The sequence below is a fragment of the Peromyscus leucopus genome, chromosome 7, assembly GCF_004664715.2.
Source record: "Peromyscus leucopus breed LL Stock chromosome 7, UCI_PerLeu_2.1, whole genome shotgun sequence".
NCBI classification, from domain to species: Eukaryota; Metazoa; Chordata; class Mammalia; order Rodentia; family Cricetidae; genus Peromyscus; species Peromyscus leucopus.
The window spans coordinates 118,793,329-118,812,703 of NC_051069.1; the positions used below are offsets into that span (position 1 = coordinate 118,793,329).

Genomic DNA, 19,375 nt, shown 5'->3' on the forward strand with positions numbered 1-19,375 from the left:
CTGCGGCAGGAGGGCCAGACACGATGGGCCCAGAAGAGACTGGGGTCCTGTTCCTGCCCCCCATCCTCACACCAACCAGACTCCTGTGAGCTTCCAGGCAGCCTCATGGATGGTAAGGGTGTATTCCCCGGTTCAGACACTGAAGGGGAAGCTGAAGGAAGGGAGGCACACCAAGGCTTCCTTTTAAACCTTCACAGGTTTGTTTTAGAGGACGATGTTGAGATTGCTCTGATGACCTTTTTACTGGAACTGACAGAGTCTTAAGGTTTGTGGAGGAGTGTCCACCCAACACTGGTTTAGTTTGTGAGGACAGCAGAGAAAGGCTTTCTTTTCCACAGCTGGAAAAAAGCCTCGCTCCCCTCAGGCTTTTCAGAGGTGCGCTGCTGATGCCGCAGACTTTGCTTTGGAACTGGTTGAGTTCAGGCTGGTTGTCTCTTACGTGCACGCCCTGGAGACTCCATGGCTTTAGTCATTCTCACTGAGAATTTAGAGCTGGTGTTTATGGGACTTAAGATCTTAAATTCAAGATGATGTGTAAATGACAGCATCGCATAACTATCACGAGGAGCTGTGTGTTCTCGCTGCTGCCGCTGCTGCTGTTTAATGAACTGCGCAGCGGCTCCTCCCCGACGTTGGGAGAACAGTGTCTCTGTCCATGTGAATAATTCAGGCCTCTGCAGCAGGCGCTCTGCCTGTGCATTATGCATGAGTCTCTGAGGCTTTGTGAGTCTCGAGGGCCTCTCCAGCAGCCCGTGCTGGAAGGCTGAGGGCTGCCTTTGTGAGGGTCCCCGAGGCTCTGCAGTAATTCATCTACCCCCAAGGCTGAGCTAAGGAGCCATGTCCTCAGCACCGGTGGCCCAAGCCTCTACCCCAGGCCATCCAGGCTGAGCCTCGTATGGACTCAGAAGGGTGGTTTACGGTGAATGGTTGGAAGTATTTGGTTAGATGGCACCACAGTGGCTCTTATCAGCTCTACCCAGGTAAAGTCCCACATCTGTCTGTCAGCTTGTCTTGAGTGTCAGAGCAGGCTGACATGTGCAGTCCTCAGGTATGTTTGCTGCGTGGGGAGGGTCTTATGCTGGGATGGGCGGCCACGTGACTTAGAGTTGAGACTTGAGCATTTGGAATACTTAGGGTTATGATTTGGGGGAGAGTACAGTGAGCTGGGAGTGGGCTGAGGCTGTGCATCACAGAAGTAACAGCACACTGTCAGTCCCAAGGACTTACTGAAATGTGTAACCTGCAGCCTGCATCTCTAAGCAGCCTCTGCAGCTGTGCTGGCAGCTGTTCCAGCTGTTCCAGCAAGTCTGCCACAGACTTGGGTCACGTTCTCACCAGGACGGCATTTGCCTGCAAGAAGAGAACCCACATCACTACGAACACCTAGAACACACCCACTAAAGCTGCAGTGCAGGTGAATGAGTGCCACCATGCCTCATCTTCTTCAACGCAGTCTGTATTTCACCCAAGGGCTTCACATGAGAGGACCGGGCAGGCAGCTCCCAGCAGGCCGGCGAGTCTCACACCGGCCATGTGTCAGCCTCCTGGCCTGGCCTTGAACTTGGTGTAGGAATAGATGTGTTTATAAGGAATCCCTTGCCCACCAGGTGCGGCCTGCTGTCCCAGGTCAGGCTTACTCTGAAGGTGTTTTGTTCTCTGTGTGACCAGCAGCGCTGGAATGTGGTGTGGGTTCTGAACTCGGAAGTGGATGACAAAGGGGACTTCTTGTCTGTGTAGCCCATCCAAAGCACTAAGATTCAACCCACAGGAGCAACTTGAGGGGACTCTGCGGTTACCTCTCTGCTTTGCAAGCCTCCTGTACCCCCAGTGGGATCAAAACATCCACTAGGAGCTCTGCTTAAAAGCACCCTCTATGTCATCCTTGGGGATTCAGAATTGCCTCTGCATGTGTGTGACCTGTCACAGCACACTGTGGCCAGGCGCCACCTCAGCATCTGTGCTGTCTTTGTCTAGGTCCCTGTGCTGTGCTGGACTCAAGGCCAAGTCCCTGTTTCCACAGCCTCAGGGAGGCATTATCAGAGCACAGGACACTTCCTCTTGTCCTAGGGGAAGTGCTTTGCTGCAGCCATGGAAACTGTCCCCTCACTAACCAGGCTTCTCACCTGAGCGGGTCTCTAGCCCCGCTGCCAGGAGATGGGCCGTTTCCCCTCACCTCCTGTGGGGTCAACTCTCCTCTGTTGTCATCGCCACTTGAGCTGTGCCTGCTGAGGTGCTGCGCCGCCTTCCCCTGTGACCAGTGTCCATGCCCGAGAGACCCCAGAGCAAGCCTGACCCACAGCCGGGAATCCTGGCGGACGGTACAGTGTGGGACGCCGAGTGACACACCGGACCGAGTTCAGCACCGCAGTCATTTGCTACAATTCCTTCTTTGTTAGAGTTCATAGTGCCAGGCTGACTTGGGAGCCTTGGAAAGTCATTGTTTTGTGTCAGGTTATACAAATGAGTTTAGTCAGTAGACTGCCATCTTTCACTTACTGGCTCAGACAGCACAGGTTCACTCGCACCACAAACCCAGCACTTCATCTGCAGCACTAGGGACCAGTGACCCCTTGAGTTAGATGGGCGCACAGGAACCTGGGTGTTTAAGGGAGTGGCGAGGGTCTTGTTGAGCTGGCAGGCAGGGACAGGCTGCATGTGATCAAGCTGGGAGGTCTGCATGGAGGACTGGACCCCTTACTCCAGCACGTAGGTGCCTTGGCCACAGAGGAAGTGGGTATTTCTCACACTACGCCTGTGCTGGACTTACACGTACCTTGTAATTCGAAGCACAAGCTTCACCAGCCTTGTAGGGTCATGTGGTCTGTGGGTAGCTCGGTGACTCAGTCCCTCCTTCCCTCCTCTGCCTTCCTGTCCTCCAGGCCACCTTCCACTGTATGGAGCACAAGAGAACTTGCCAGTCCTTTGTCTGGGGTGCAGGCCACATTGCCAAGGTACCCATGTGGCCTGCCAGCACTCCTGCTGCTCAGTTGAGTCACAGTTGTGTGCTGCATTTCTCCGGCCACAGGACCTTTGCATGTGCACATCCTAGTGTAGAGGATTCTTCTGTGTTCCTTGAGTTAACTTCTGTTCCTTGTTCAGTTTTTAGTTCAGACTTCGTGGCCTTGGGGAAAGCTGGAGGGAAAAAGTTGCAGTGTTTACTCTGCTGGGCTCAGTTCTTCATTGGTGAGGGTCTCCTCATCAACAGAAGATGCAGTGGGGTGCAACATCAGCACCCTCACTTTCCACTGGGGGGCCTGGGTCTCCAAAAGCCTGCACTGAGCATAGTGTGATTCCTATGCACCTAGAGATGCTAAGCATCTTCTTTGATGTACAAGTCCTCATATCTGCCTGGGTTGACAACTGGCTATGCAAAGCCCATGACTTTGGCAGAATGGGGCAGAGTGGTGTGGAGCTTGAACTAGCCTGCAGCGGGTTGCAAAGAGGAGCCATGCCCATGTGCTTAGGAGCCTGGCACCTGTCATGTGCTTCCTTCTGCCTTCTGGCTCATCTGTCTGTATGGTGTGGAAGGCACAAGCCCTCAGTCTGGGTGTGTTGTATGTCACCCTTAGCCTCTTGCCTGGGCAATGCCGCGGGGTTCAGATAGTGCTGTGCTACATGCCATGGGAGCTTCCCCCAGGCCTCTCCTCACTTGGGTTTCCTAGTTTTTCTTCAATTTCATTTCACATCTAAATCATGGCCCTATGAGGTCAGCTTTAATGTACTCTGAAAAACAAGAGCCTAGCTTGAATTTTTTCAGATGTGGTTCAGTTCCCGCCTCCACTGCAGTCTTCATCATCCACTTCTCAACTTTGCCTTCTGTCCCAAGCATGGTTCTGGTGTTTTCCCAGACATCTTCCTGCTTGTATGGTGCTGCAGCAAGTGCTGTGCAGAGGGATGGGTGTGGCATACAGTGGGATGGGTGTGGTGTACAGTGGGATGGGTGTGGCGTACAGTGGGGATGGGTGTGGTGTACAGTGGGATGGGGATTGTGTACAGTGGGGATGGGCGTGGTGTACAGTGGGATGGGTGTGGTGTACAGTGGGATGGGTGTGGTGTACAGTGGGATGGGTGTGGTGTACAGTGGGATGGGTGTGGTGTACAGTGGGATGGGGATGGTGTACAGTGGGATGGGTGTGGTGTACAGTGGGATGGGGATGGTGTACAGTGGGATGGGTGTGGTGTACAGTGGGATGGGGATGGGGTACAGTGGGGTGGGTGTGGTGTACAGTGGGATGGGTGTGGTGTACAGTGGGATGGTGTACAGTGGGATGGGGATGGGGTACAGTGGGATGGGGATGGTGTACAGTGGGATGGGGATGGTGTACAGTGGGATGGGTGTGGTGTACAGTGGGATGGGTGTGGTGTACAGTGGGGATGGTGTACAGTGGGATGGGGATGGGGTACAGTGGGATGGGTGTGGTGTACAGTGGGATGGGTGTGGTGTACAGTGGGATGGGGATGGTGTACAGTGGGATGGGTGTGGGGTACAGTGGGATGGGTGTGGTGTACAGTGGGATGGGTGTGGTGTACAGTGGGATGGGTGTGGTGTACAGTGGGATGGGCATGGGGTACAGTGGATGGGGGGGAGTGGGGGGGTGGTGTACAGTGGGATGGGTGATGGTGTACAGTGGGATGGGTGTGGTGTACAGTGGGATGGGTGTGGTGTACAGTGGGATGGTGTACAGTGGGATGGTGTACAGTGGGATGGGGTGGTGTACAGTGGGATGGGGGTGGTGTACAGTGGGATGGGGTGGGGTACAGTGGGATGGGTGTGGTGTACAGTGGGGGGTGGTGTACAGTGGGATGGTGTACAGTGGGATGGGGTGGTGTACAGTGGGATGGGGTGGTGTACAGTGGGATGGTGTACAGTGGGATGGGTGTGGTGTACAGTGGGATGGGTGTGGTGTACAGTGGGATGGGTGTGGTGTACAGTGGGATGGGTGTGGTGTACAGTGGGATGGGTGTGGTGTACAGTGGGATGGGTGTGGTGTACAGTGGGATGGGTGTGGTGTACAGTGGGATGGGGTGGTGTACAGTGGGATGGGTGTGGTGTACAGTGGGATGGGTGTGGTGTACAGTGGGATGGGTGTGGGTGGTGTACAGTGGATGGGATGGTGTACAGTGGGATGGGTGGTGTACAGTGGATGGGTGTGGTGTACAGTGGTACAGTGGGATGGGTGTGGTGTACAGTGGGATGGGTGTGGTGTACAGTGGGATGGTGTGGTGTACAGTGGGATGGGTGTGGTGTACAGTGGGATGGGGATGGTGTACAGTGGGATGGGTGTGGTGTACAGTGGGATGGGTGTGGTGTACAGTGGGATGGGTGTGGTGTACAGTGGGATGGGTGTGGGGTACAGTGGGATGGGGATGGTGTACAGTGGGATGGGTGTGGTGTACAGTGGGATGGGTGTGGTGTACAGTGGGATGGGTGTGGGGTACAGTGGGATGGGTGTGGTGTACAGTGGGATGGGTGTGGTGTACAGTGGGATGGGCGTGGTGTACAGTGGGATGGGTGTGGGGTACAGTGGGATGGGGATGGTGTACAGTGGGATGGGTGTGGTGTACAGTGGGATGGGTGTGGCATACAGTGCAGATGGATATGATGTACAGTGGGGATGGGCATGGTGTACCATGGAACTAGATGGAACCATCCTGCCTTTTTCTATGCTTCCTGTTTAATTTTCTGCTGGGACTGTCTCACTCAGCTGCATAACTCTTGGGAAACCTCTGTCAGGACATACTTTGGACTTAAATGTGCTTTCTGAAAAAATCAGTATCTGCTCTGGTCACTGGACACAGATCAGCTTGAGAGAACCAGCCTGAGTGGGGTCCCGGCCCTACAGAAAATGTGTGAGGTGCTCACATAGTGTGTGTGTGGTGGCTGAGCTCCCTAATGAAGCAGCCCTGCGTGGTGCCAGCTGCTCTGACCATGCACGCTGCTGAACAGCGTTCCAGAAGAGCAGGTTGGAAGGCCTGGGATGTGTCCTGACCCAAGCCCTTTCCTCTAGACCTCAGGAGTACAGTGAGTGGTACCCAAACAGTGTGTGTGTGTGTGTGGGGGGGAGTCAAAGAAAAATTAAGATCATACAAGTTCTGATCTCACGATATCATTTCTTCTGACATAAATGTCTGTAGTGGGTCAGTGTATGGCTCTTATGTCTTTCCCTTGTCTCTTCCAACCTAAACACTGGCTGGCTTTGAACACTCTTGCCCAATACTGAATCTGGGTGCCATGCTGGTCTGAGGAAGGTGTCTTAGGAGGCTGTAGTCACATCCCTGGCTTGGCTCCTAGCCCTCCGGGTCACTTTCCTCTAGACTTGTAGTGTGTGTCCACACTGGACCTCCTCTGAGGTCCTCTATATTCTGGCTTGCACACCATCTCTGTGCTCTTCTGGGTTGTAGGCTCAGTGGCAGCTCTCGGTGCACCTGTGGACTGGGTGTGATCAGAAGTTTAAGTGGCCACACTGCTTCCAGCCCCTTCACTCCCCTCCTCCCCTCCCTACTAGGAAGGGCACTTCAGTGACTGACCTCAAGCTAGGGCCTGCTCACTTGTCCCCAGGAATCTGTCCTGTGGCCTGACCACAGGCAGACCATCCTGAGTTGCCTGTCCTGAATGCCAGGCAGCAGGCGCTCAGAACAGATGATGGAACCTGGTGTGAACATGGGACTAACAACATTTCCTTAGTGATGCCGTGTGCAAAGTCACCTTAGTCAGCTCTGCTACAGAGCCTGAGGCCTCTTGACAGCATAGCCCAGGAGGGCTCCTGTCCTGCCTCCCACGGTGGTCTGGCCTTGGCTCTGACCTGGGTCATCCTCATCTAAGGAAGTTCCGTGTGCCCAGAGGCAACAGGTGTAACAACTCTAGAGCTCCACCTACACTGGCCTGTGGTCCTCCTCTCCTCCCTGGGCTGCTTCATCCAGTGGACGGGGTGACAGATGGGGTCTTTCTAGACACCTCTCCTTCTCTTTATTGAGTTGTGATGTTTTCTTGTATTGGGATCACCAGTAGATGAACTGCCAGAGGGCACGTGCTTACATACTCAATTTGGATGTTTGGCTTAATGTTTCCGCTGAGAAAGGTGCACAAGCCACAAGCTGTGGACTCCAAAGTGCAGCAGACAGCATCAGGAGGGTGAGGGGGCCAGCTGAAGCCTCTTCTTGGACTTCACTCAGGGTCTTTTGCTTTGTGGTACACTTGTAAATGCCTCGCTGCTGTATACTCAACCTGGAGCTTTCTGCCCTGCGTTGTATGTGCACCTTAGGTAATAGCTTCCCTGGCTCATTCTCATGGTCAGAGCTTATTATTCAAGTGTGTGTGTGTGTGTGTGTGTGTGTGTGTGTGTGTGTGTGTGTGTACACGTGCATGTGCAGCCCTATGAGGCTGAGATGTGCTCTTTTCACTGCTATGTCTGATGTCTAGAAAGCCTTGGCTAGGCTTCAGGTGCAGTGCATGTCATTGACTGGACAAGTATGAAGAAATAGAGCTGGATGTAGGTCCCTGTGGCCTCCTGTGGAGCAGGCACAGGAAGGCAAGAGGTGCAGGTGTGTCTGTGCTGATCCTGCAGAGCTGACGGGAGCTGACCTGAAGGACTGCATCAGTAACAACAGCCTGAGCAGCAATGCCAGCCTTCCCAGCGTGCAGAGCTGCCGGCGCCTGCGGGAGAGGAGGGTCGCGAGCTGGGCAGTGTCATTTGAACGTCTGCTGCAGGACCCCATTGGTGTTCGGTACTTCTCTGTGAGTAAGGGAGACTGCTGGGGGGCGTCGGCACTTTGTGCCAAGGGTGCTTGAGCTCACTGGGTCATCTCAGACATCAGAGAGAGACTGTGCATCACCTTGTAGGGGTGTGACCGTCTCAGCGTCTGCCCCAAGCTCAAGACTCAGGGTAGGGTGTCCATTTGTAGAGACCTTCAGTTCAGTCTTCCTTCCTTGGAGTTTCCTGAAGGTCCTCCTCCCTCCTCTCTCTCTCTGTCTCTGTCTCTGTCTCTGTCTCTGTCTCTGTCTCTCTCTCTCTCTCTCTCTCTCTCTCTCTCTCTCTCTCGATCTCTGTCTCTCTGTCTCTTTTTCTGGGATGTCTGTGCATCAGAGAACATCAGAGTTTCTTGGCTTTGTTTGTTTTGAGACAGGGTCTCACTATGTTACTCAGGCTGGCTTGGAACTCATAACCCTGCCTCATCGTTCTGAGTGCTAGGATTATAGGTGTGCGTCATCGTCCTAGCTGGAGCTTCTTCAACATTCTTGGAAATGCACTCTGACAAGTACAGCTCTTGAGGACCCAGGAGTGGGGGTGGAGCAACAAGAGAGGGTAATGGGATGAATATGAGCAACACATGTAGGACAGTGTCATAATGACATAATGTCATATTTTGTATGGGAACTAGAACTAAAATTCTTTTCTTAAGGAAAAAGGATGAGCAGCTCTTGAGAAAAGAGCTGTGAGGCAGACAGCACCCTCAGAGATGTTGGGCAGCCTCTACGCTTGCTTTCAAGGCCCTCTTGAGAGGTGGCTATTCTGCTGTGTTGTAGACAAAGAAGGCCAGGATGGGGGTGTGGGGGTCAGCGGCGTAGAGGAGCTTTGGAGTGACGACTGCTGTCTTTGCTGTGTTCCCTCAGGATTTCCTACGGAAGGAATTCAGTGAAGAGAACATTTTATTCTGGCAGGCCTGTGAATGCTTCAGTCATGTCCCTGCACACGACAAAAAAGAGGTAGATTGCTCTTCAGTGCAGGGGGCTGCGTGAGGGTCAGGGGCACGGGGCTGCGTCAAGTGTGGCTTTGAGCAGTTGACGAGGGATGCTTCTGCGTGACTTTAAAAAAATGACATTTCTGCTTCCGAATAAAACTTAAGTGTGTGACATTTAATCCTGCCTAAACATAGTCTGCATAAATGTCCCGTCACAGAGCCTGGCAGAGGTGGCACTTGGTGTTGGGATTGGGAGGAAGGAACAGTACTGGAGGGGACTTGGAGAAGCACTCCATCAAAGCGGATCCTCTCCCTGCCAGCTTGGCAGCTCCTTTCAAGCTGCCCCAGGACTACCCTGGCCATGTCCTGTGGCATTTCCCCAAGGTAACAGTTGTCCTCACAGAGTGGCCTCATGCCTCTTGTACTCTGAGCACTGTGAACTGTCCTCCCTGTGGCTCATAGCTTGCTGGTGGACCTACTCGGAGGCATATTCCAGGTGGCGCCTCTCAGTTGTTGAGGCCCTTACAAAGCAGCCATTCAGAAACTCTTGCAGAGAAGCCGATTCGGAAGTTTTTTTCCTGGCTCATTCTTTTTTATTTCCCTTTGTAAGCCAGGTTATAGACTGGGCCTGTGGATCAGTTCCCCAGCCTTAGGAGTGCACAGTGACCCAGGTGGGAAATGCATGTCCAGCGGGGGTGTGTCCACAGATCTGCTCAGACCTTTCTACCTGTCAGCTCTCTTACAGGGCCCGGGAGATTTTCAGTAAATTCCTGTGCAGCAAAGCCACCACTCCTGTAAACATTGACAGCCAGGCCCAGCTGGCAGATGACATTCTCAATGCACCCCACCCTGACATGTTCAAGGAACAGCAGCTCCAGGTGATTCTGCAGGCAGTTCATGGGGCTTCCAGCCAGGGCTGGGGTGCAGGACTCTGTCAGAGCAGCATGCTTTCAGCTGGGGAGGAGGGCTGCTGGTAATGCGGGGGGGGGGGAGGGGGGCATGGTGAGGAATCCATCTGACCACTGGCCTCCAGTCTCAAAAGGATTCGGTAGAGCTGAGGAATAAGAAGCCTGTGCCATAGACTTGTACCCCACTGTGAACCAAAGTAAAGGACTATTATCTATCAAAAGCCATCACTGGGGCTGGTAACATGCTCAGCAGGTAAAGGCACTTGTTTGTACCAAGCCTAACAACAAAAAGAGTTTGGTCATTGGAACCCACATAGTGGAAGGAGAGAACCAACTTCTACTAACTGTACTCTGACCTCCTCACATGGACCATAACGGGTGTGCATCTCACACACAAACACACACACACACACACACACACACACACACACACACACACACACTCACATACACACTCATACACACACTCTCTGTTTCTGTCTCTGTCTCTCTCTCCCTGTCTTTCAATAAATAAATACATATTAAAAAGTTTCTAAGTGCATTGGACACACCTGACCTGCAGCACGTGACAGCTACAGCTTTTCCACACGGCCCATTATGAAAGGGCAGTGGTCTCATGATTGCGTGGCTGACCTGGAGCCAGAGTTCAGTGTCACTCGTAGCATCCAAGAGAGGACGGTACTGCATTGTACCAGCCAGGAGAAAGATCCAGATCAAAACTTCAAGTACTATTTCTATGAACACACATTGCTGCCACACTAGTGAGCCTGTCTGCATGCTTGTGATCTGGGTTCAGTAGTGTTAGCAATTGTTGTTTGGTCTCACTATGTAGTTCACCAAGGCTGACCTGAAGCTCACCATGCACATGGCACCATGCCTGTGTGTTCCTGTCTTAATTTTGGAAGAACATGTGATCTGACCCAGTGATGCCCGTCCAGAGCACACTCTCCAGCCCTGACAGCTCTTCTGTCACTAGGTTGCAGGAATTAGCTTAAAGCAAAGATCTTCCCCAGGCAGCACTCAACTCAAGACAACTGCCTTCCAAGTCGTCAGGAAACGGAGGCCTGAGTCTGCCCGTGCTTCGGGCTGCACATATCTCCTAGGACTCTGCTCCTACCAGAGTGGCAAAGGAGAGAGGTTGTTGAGAGAAAGAGCTGAAGGGTCCCTGGAAAGTTACCCTCAGAATGCCCTGGGAGGATTGGCTGAAGTGACACCCTTCCGAAATAGCATTCGTTCCTGGGAACAGATCTCCTGCACCACCTAGGGCCTGTAACTTGACTGCATGGCATTTGCTCCACAGATTTTCAACCTGATGAAGTTTGATAGCTATACTCGCTTTCTGAAATCCCAGCTATACCAAGAATGCGTCCTGGCCGAGGTGGAAGGCCGCACCCTGCCTGACTCCCAGCAGGTCCCCAGCAGCCCCGCCTCCAAGCACAGCATCAACTCCGACCACTCCAATGTGTCCACACCAAAAAAGGTGCTGGGCCAGCCCTTGTGGGGGTGAGAGTGAGGCTGCAGTGCCTCATCCCTTCACCAGCTGGGGGTGGGGCCATGGAGGACACTGATACCCTCCAGCCCTTTCCTGGTCCCCTAATGCCTGGGAGCAGAGGGTCAGGACTGTGTCCTTAATCCGTTGAAGGATTAGATAATTCCTCAGAATCCTTACTCATAGAGCTCTGTGTCCAGCCCCTTTGGTGTTTCATGTAATGGTCAAGTAACTTCAGTGTCTTAACTGTTGTTTCTCTTTGCTGGCAGTTAAGTGGAAAATCGAAATCAGGACGATCCCTGAATGAGGATGTGGGGGATGAGGATAGCGAGAAAAAACGCAAAGGGGCCTTTTTCTCTTGGTCAAGGAACAGGAGCACGGGGCGGTCCCAGAAGAAGAAGGACCATGGTGAGCATGCCCATGGTATGTGGACGCAGACCATGCTGTTGTGAGCGGGAGCTCAGCTGCCATGGTGACGTGAGTGACCTTGGTGGGCAGGCAGAGGATAGCAAAGTTGTCTGGTGGAATAAGAAAATGTCACAGAGCCTGACTGTACAGCAGAGCTGGGGATGAGCAAGCCTACTGAGCAGGCCTGCTCCAGAACCTTCTGGAGACTCCTTAATGCTGGGTGTTTGGCTGACTGGAGTCCTTTCTTACCTGCTATGAAAGTAACAGGTGCTTCAGTAGAGAACTTGGAAAACAGAATCAAGTAAAGAGAAACATAGGAAAACATGCTGTCCCTTGGGACCAGGCACACCTTGTTGCCTGTGCCAATGAATGTGTGCCAGCCATTGTGTTGATGGCTCGGTATTGGGAAACGGGAGTGTCCCATTCAGGCTTCCCATACCTAGCAGGCTTGCAGAGGATTTCAACAGAGCTCAGACACTCATTCGGTCTGGTACAGGGTCTGTAGATGCCTGAGAGACCACTTGTTTAGAGCAGGTCACTGGTCCCAGGAGCCTGAGTGTCAATCTGAATTGGCATAGGACAGTGTTTAGGCCCTTCATGGTGTGTAGGCCAGCCTAGATTATAGTTAGAACAGGTCAGAGAGTTGTACTGGTGGCTCTGAATGGAAGGAAATATGAGGAAGAAGGTGGGAAATTAGTCACCAGTAGAATGAGCAGCCAGCTGGTCACAGGGACAGTCTTCTTCAGACCCAAACTAGCACTTGGAGATAGAAATCATGGCTCAGTTGAAGACAGGTCCACACAGGGACCTGAGACTGGGCTGTACAGCATTGCTCCCTGTGATCTGGTGCCTGGCAATGCCTTGAGTCCTACAGGGCCCCTACAATGGTGACTTCCTTGGCCTCTGCTGTGAGGGAGCTGTTTGACTAAACCCAATGCCCCAAGGTGGCACCTGGAAGGACCTCTGATGTTTTGCTGTCTCTCTGTCCTTATTTTATGTGTTTCTTCAGTCTGAGGGGTGAGGTAGGGGTTCTGTGCTAAGTTGAGGGCAAGTAAAGCTGTGGCTTCTGATTTACCCTGTTCTTTCCCTTCTTTCAAGATGCCCTTCATGCCAACGGAGGCCTCTGCCGCCGGGAGTCCCAGGGCTCTGTGTCTTCTGCAGGGAGCCTGGACCTGGTGAGTGACCACCTCCTCTCCTTCCAAGGGTCACAGGCTAAACCTACCAGCTGGTAGATGAAGTCTGGCTCATAAAAACCCAGCATTTGTTTCATAAACACGGTACCAGGGTTGGACACTGGCCTGGGTCCCCTAGGCCTCAGGGTCCCTAGCCCAGGATTCCTAGGGCATCCTGAGAAGCTGTTTAGTAGGTGGGGATGGTTGCTGTGTAAGGACTAAAATTAGCCTTGAGTTTATTTCTTAAATTCCTTTGTTGTGATGTGGCTAATATTTCTTGAACTCCCACTGAGTGCACCAGCATGCTTTGAAGCATGGTTTTGTCTCCGGCTTGAGCTCAGACCTCCTGTTGACTCTAGCATTCCAGTGTTTGGGTCGGCCTGTGGGGTCCTAGGAGCTGGCCTCCTACCACTTAAGAGCTAGGCCTGGCTCTGCAGGTCTCTCCAGGGCACCCTGCTTGCCCTGCTCTTTGCTAATGTGCTGTGAGGGGAGCTGGGTAGGGTTCAGAACCTGCTACTCCCTCAACTCTTGTCTGATAAGAATCTCGGGAAACCCTGTTGGTCGTCAGCATCGTGACATTTGTAACTATCTGTCAAGATGGTGGATGGTTGGTGGTTGAAGGTTATTTCTTCTTCTATTACTCCAGATACCCTGTCAAGGCCACTGTGAGTCAGTTACCTGTTACCACCAATACCAATACCCCCAGCTTAATGTTGGGAAACATGAAGTGCCTGTGCCTAAGTGTCAGCTGGGTGATGGTCCTGTGCTTGGGGGGGAGGGGCTCATCTATGCCTCCAGTCCCCTGGCCTCAAGGCTCAGCAGATGACTATGTATGTGGCTGTGGGCCAGAGCAGTGGGGCCAGCCGGACCATGTTTTTGTCGCCATCCAGTGGCCAGCCCAGTTTCCTCCCCATGGTGGCCAGGAGGTTCGGCTGGGAACTGGCTCTGCCCATTCTGCCAGGTCCTTCCTGGGCAGGTTCCAAGGCCAGGGATGAAACAGCCACTTCATGGGAGGAGCCACACAGATTTAGGAGAAGGAGTCTGGGCCATTTCTGCAGCCGGTCCTCACCCTCCCAGGCAATTTTCTGAAATAACAGACTTTTCGGGCATTGGGAAGCTGTAGCGACAATGTGATAGCTATGAAAGCAGGTTTCACAGCAGGCCTGCAGGGGGTTAGGACAGCCTGCAGGCCTGCAGGGGGTTAGGACAGCCTGCAGACCTGTTGGCAGCTCATTATCACAACCTCAGTTCCCAAGGTGAGGTGGGTCCATGGACAGCAGGATGAAGGCAGTCTCCTCTGGCAGGACAGCAGCCATGCTTCGGCTGCAAGCCATGTAGTTCCCATAGTTGAGAGAGATCATTGCCCACCCTGGCCTTGGCCTCCAAACCCTACCACACCACCAGCTTTGGGCTCAGAGAGTGCCCTGTGGTGGATTCGGAGTTTCTATGTGTGTGGAACTGCATGGGGGACAGGCAGGTTATTAGGCACTTTAGACCAGGCAGGCCGACTCTTCCTCAGGAGTTACTCCCTTCCCTCCTGATACTGACACTTGTCCCCCACCCTCCAGTCAGAGGCCTGCAGGACCTCAGCACTAGAGAAAGATAAGGCTGCCAAACACTGCTGTGTCCACCTGCCAGATGGGACGTCCTGTGTGGTTGCTGTCAAGTCCGGGTTTTCCATCAAAGAGATCCTGTCTGGATTGTGTGAGCGGCACGGCATCAATGGGGCTGCTGTGGACCTCTTCCTGGTGGGCGGAGACAAGGTACTGTGCCAGGCAGGAGTGAACCGGCGGGCGGTGTCCTGGTCCTGCCTGCTCCCTTCCTTCTGGCCTGGTTAGTGCCCACTCCTGCCACCGCCGCCACTACCCCCTGTCTGTGGAGCCGTGCAGCCGGAAGTGGAGGCTCCAGGGGGTCGGTGGGTGCAGGGCAGCACAACCTGCTGTCTGGAGGGTGTCAGGCTAATTTTGAAACTGCTCTTTTGTTCTTGCAGCTGTGTGCTGTTGCATGTCAAGCCCACATGCTCCCACGTTAACTCTGGTGTCTTTGTTCCTCAGCCTCTGGTGCTGCATCAGGACAGCAGCATCCTGGCCACCAGGGACCTGCGCTTGGAAAAGCGCACTTTGTTTCGGTAAGAGAAGAGCATACAGGTTTCTGGAGACTTCCCAGAACCTCCACACTTTGAGCCTCAGGACTTCTGTTCCATGCTAATCTCTGTTTTTTACCCATGAGTGTGTACTTGTCCCACAACAGGCCATAAAAGAATGCCAGTGCCCCACCAGACCCTTGGCAAGGGGGCAGGCACCACACACAGCTGCTTGGCCCTAAAATCACAGTGGGGAAAGAGGGAGAGTGGGTGCCTGGTGGCAGCCTGACTGCCCAGTCCTCCATCGTGAGGGGTGAGGACCACATCCCTCAGCCCTGTGTTAAATCTCGGAAGGGCCTCATGGACTTGCTTCCACATGCAGGGAGTGCTCCTTACAAGGTGGGACTGAGTTCCCGGGGTCCCCAAGTTGTGGAATCCTGTTCTGTTGAGGGGACCCTTGAGATGTGCTGAAGCCAGAACCGGACGGTTCGTGAGAATGTTTCTTGCCTCCTTCCAGGCTGGATCTCGTTCCGATTAACCGGTCAGTGGGACTCAAGGCCAAGCCCACCAAGCCTGTCACAGAAGTGTTGCGGCCGGTGGTGGCCAAGTATGGCCTGGACCTGGGTAGCCTCCTGGTGAGGCTGGTGAGTGTCATTTGGAGTCGGAGCACTGCCACCAGGGCCGTGCCCCACCTCGTCCTATATTACCTGCCGTGTGTCTCATTTCATGTCACTGTCCTCCCTACATTAAAGGACAGTCCCTGTACTGTCCATCCCCTCTGTTGTCATTTGTTTACGCATTGTTTATTATGGAAAGGGCTGATAGTTGCTTCAGGTGAATCGGACTGAAGCAATAAACGCCTTGAAACATCGCCACCATTTTCAGGTGTGACAAGCCCCTGATGGTACAGCCAGTTTCCCCCTTGGTGTGCAGTTTGCCAGGGCACAGGCCCCTGTCCCTGTCCCCTGCGCTGACTGGCAGTTTCCTGTGCATGTGCACACCGGGCTGCTCCCTCCCCGTTGTGATAGGGGGTTCGTTATGGGGTGAGTTGAGGAAGAAGACAGCAAGCCCTTCCTGGCCCTTCCCTGCCTCCATGGGTGTTTATGGACCAGCAGCTAGGCTGGCTCTGGCCTTGAGGCAGTGCCGACTCACAGCGGCTGGGGTATAGCATCCGCCAAGCCTTCCCCATCAACTTTATCTAAGCTCTGATTTCCAGGGCTTTTTGTTCTGTTTTGATATTTTTGTGACAGGGTTTCGTGTAGCCCAGGCTAGCCTTGAACTCCTTATCCTCTGCCTATATCTCCCAAGTACTGGGATTACAGGCATGCGTCACTGTACGGGGCTGAGATTTCAAGCATTCTTCAATTTTTAATTTTCCCTGAAATTGTCCTCAGAATTGTCTAAGAGCCTTGAAGTAAACAAGAGGAACCTACTTAATTATTCACAGGCTCAAGCTTCAGGTAACTTGATACCATTTCCCTGCTGTGGGCTCACTCCAGCTTGGAGCTCAGAAATCTGCCTGCAGAGACCAGCCTGGCATCCAGGGTGCCTCCCCTCCCCCATTTCTAAAGCGGTGGTAGTCTCACAGGCAGAGCAACACTGACTAACCGAGGGGAGGAGCCTCCTGAGCCCAGTCAAGAGCACCTAGGGCTGCTAAGACTGCTTCCTGTACCTTACCTTCCGGGTCCCCTCAGAGCAGTTTGGGGATCAGTGCCGGGCTTTAGGTTGGCCATGATGGAGATGATGAGCAGTGCTGAGTCAGAATCAGACGAAGTTACTGAGTGTTGACACATGCTGTCAACCTTTTTTCTAGGGCTGAGGAGTCCCCAGTTTGCCCCTGGGTTATTCTGGGTTGTCCCTTTGAGTGACCCTTGAAAGACCTGCTCTACGAGCTTCTCAGGGTTCCATATTCCCACAGGTCAGCCAGGCTGGGTGACCTGACCCCAGGGCCAGCTGGATTGAGGCTCCATTAAGCCTGGGTCAGTCTTACTGTCAGTGGCTGGGTTACAAGCAACTATTCCAGAAAGTTCCAATCTGGGTAAATGGTTCACTGCATCGTCTCTGCCTCTAGAGTGGGGAGAAGGAGCCCCTGGACCTTGGTGCCCCTATATCAAGTCTGGATGGACAGCGGGTCATCCTGGAGGAGAGGGATCCTTGCCGAGGGAAAGGTAAGATTGCACCCTCAGCTGCCAGCTCCCCACCCTGCCGCTCAGTGGTCCAGTAGTTGTCTCATTACCACACCGTGGACAGACTGATCTGTCCATGTGACCCCTCACATGGCAGTTCACCTCTCATGTCCTCACCTAGCCTCCTACAGGGGAAGGGACAGCGGGACTGGGGAAGGTGGACCTGACTCCTTGAGCATGTCTTCTCAGCTGTAGAAAGAGTGACAGGCAGGGGCTGCTTGTGTGGCAGAAAGTGCTAGAAGGTGCTCTTTCCTTTAGAGGCTTCTGTTGCTACAAAGCAGGGACCCAAGGCCTAAACAGCCCTGTTCTAGGTCCCTATCTTTAATGCAGTGTCCTGTTCTGAGATCAGATGAAACAGGCAGTGAGGGCAGTGGTGGGCACGAGTCCTGTCCAGTGGGCACTGGCACTGTACTCAGCATTGGCCTGCTGCGTTCATTGTTCCTCATATGTGGGGTCGAGTGGACCACACAACTCTTTCCCACCCAGTACCTCAACAGCCACAGTCCTGACCTGGTCAGTCAGTCCTCATGTGGGCCCCAATACTTCCGAAGCCTCAGGGGCCTATACTATTTAGGGCTCTAGCACAGGAAACCCATGGGAGAGGCACTTCGTCTTATAGCCCATAGGACTGTCCGGGAGGGGAGAGAACTTTCTAGAAGCTGCCAAGGAGGGGTGATCTAGATGGAGGTCCCTTGTGTGGAGCTACTCCAGGTAACTTTAGGCTTTCCCCAGGGCTTGTGCCCAAATGACTCCTGAGGGCTTTGTGTAAGCGGATCCTCCAGGGCCTGAGAAGGAGCATAGGTCTCTATCATATGGCAGCTTAGAAGATACGGGTTCTGTGGCTTGGGCTACAGCACTCTAGTCCCTATCTGTTTCTGCCTCCTTACAAAATTTCCCCTTCCTTGGTCATCCTCTACTCTAGAAAATGCTGGATCCTGGCCCTGGTGATGGGTGAACTCTGGGCAGCTTTCATGGGGCAGGCAACTTGGTCTTCCTGGTGGGTTCTTAGCAGCCTCCTCCAAGGCTGGCAAGTCGGGTCTGTGTGCAAGTGAGTTCTCAGGGGAGCTGCAGGCTTACAGGGGCTGTGGGCTAGGATTCTGGTTAGCCAGACAGCAGTCCTCAGACTCAGTGCAACCAAAGCCAGATACACCCTGACAGGGGAAAAGGCAGGGCTTAGTGTCAGATTCTAAAGGATCATGTGTAATACATGGTATATGGCATGAGTTTTTCCATCTCAGTGTCCCAGGAAATGTATAGACAGACCTTCCTTCATGCCCTGCTGCCTTCTCCCAGCTTTCTCAGGTGGGCAGAGGGAAGCTTAGGCTGGCCTGTGTGTGCATGTTAGATAAGGGATGGAGAGGGCCTTTGCTCTCACAGAACACGGCAAATTGTGTTTATTGTTCAGAGGGCACTGTGAGCTCTGGTCATAAGCTTGTCTCATGTGTTTAGTGTCCACAGACAAACAGAAAGGTGCTCCTGTCAAACAAAGCTCAGCTGTGAACGCCAGCCCCAGAAACCACTCGGCTATGGTAATTCCCCTTATGCTTGCCCACACTGTCCCTGCCCCTCTCCCGTGACCTCCACCTCTTGGGGCTATGGGTGCCTGATGTCGCCCCTTTGGCTGACCGAGGCTCTGCTCAGGTTGTGCACCTCCTCCTGTGGGTGTTTCTCCTCATGTCCCTTTGGGGTTCAGTCTCCACCTTGCTAGGAGCTGCCAGCCTTTGGTTTTCTTTTGTCCTGGGCGGGTAGGCGGGCCATCAATGCTGTTGTATTATCCATTATTGGGGTTCATTTGCCAAGGTGTCTAGACTCGCCGTCGACACCAGGGCCCTCAGGGCCTTTCCTGTACTGTTGAGTGCTATGTTACTGTGTGTGTGTGCTGACATGCAGTAGAACTTGACTTTCCTTCTGATGCAGGGAGAGGAGAGAACACTAGGCAAGTCTAACTCTATTAAAATAAGAGGAGAAAATGGAAAGAGTGCTAGGGATCCCCGGCTTTCAAAGAGAGAAGAATCTATTGCAAAGATTGGGAAAAAAAAATATCAGAAAATTAATTTGGACGAAGCAGAGGGTATGTGTACTTTTTAAAACTTGCGTGTTTTCCAGTAAATGCACAGTATGGTCCTTAAACCTGCTCTGCCCTGTCTGTGGCCTGGTCCTCGTTGCAGAGGCTACTGGTGTAACTTCACTAAAGCCCCTGTTGTGAGGGAAAGCCAGAGGCCCTGCCAGAGACCAGCAGCTCCCCTCCCCCACCACCCAAACCCTGACATGAGCTGGGGCCCAGCTTGGGTGGGGGCAGGAGCCAGGTGTGAGGGAGGAGGGCAAAGTCCTAGGCCTGAGGGCTATGGGTTTGCTGAGTTAGGTTGACCATGGAGGCTGGAGAAAGGCTTGTTCTGCCCTGACCCAGGATTTCTGTAGGGTGCCCCTGGGACTTGGGGGCCATTGGGTGG

At 53.3% G+C, this 19,375-nt stretch overlaps 1 protein-coding gene across 4 annotated transcripts in view; it reads left to right on the forward strand.

Moving 5' to 3' along the window:
- Rgs12 (regulator of G protein signaling 12) overlaps positions 1 to 19,375 on the forward strand; it is a 96,003-nt gene that overhangs the window by 66,319 nt on the left and 10,309 nt on the right. For 2 of the 4 annotated variants that reach the window (XM_028870845.2, XM_037208191.1), the window contains 12 exons: positions 7,566 to 7,735; positions 8,612 to 8,704; positions 9,414 to 9,557; positions 10,888 to 11,067; positions 11,346 to 11,499; positions 12,583 to 12,659; positions 14,225 to 14,419; positions 14,711 to 14,784; positions 15,257 to 15,383; positions 16,811 to 16,907; positions 18,375 to 18,454; positions 18,843 to 18,996. In XM_028870845.2, coding sequence (XP_028726678.1) covers positions 7,566 to 7,735; positions 8,612 to 8,704; positions 9,414 to 9,557; positions 10,888 to 11,067; positions 11,346 to 11,499; positions 12,583 to 12,659; positions 14,225 to 14,419; positions 14,711 to 14,784; positions 15,257 to 15,383; positions 16,811 to 16,907; positions 18,375 to 18,454; positions 18,843 to 18,996 — 1,545 coding nt within the window. The remainder of the gene's footprint in view (positions 1 to 7,565; positions 7,736 to 8,611; positions 8,705 to 9,413; positions 9,558 to 10,887; positions 11,068 to 11,345; positions 11,500 to 12,582; positions 12,660 to 14,224; positions 14,420 to 14,710; positions 14,785 to 15,256; positions 15,384 to 16,810; positions 16,908 to 18,374; positions 18,455 to 18,842; positions 18,997 to 19,375) is intronic. The other 2 variants (XM_037208189.1, XM_037208190.1) reach the window with 2 other exon arrangements.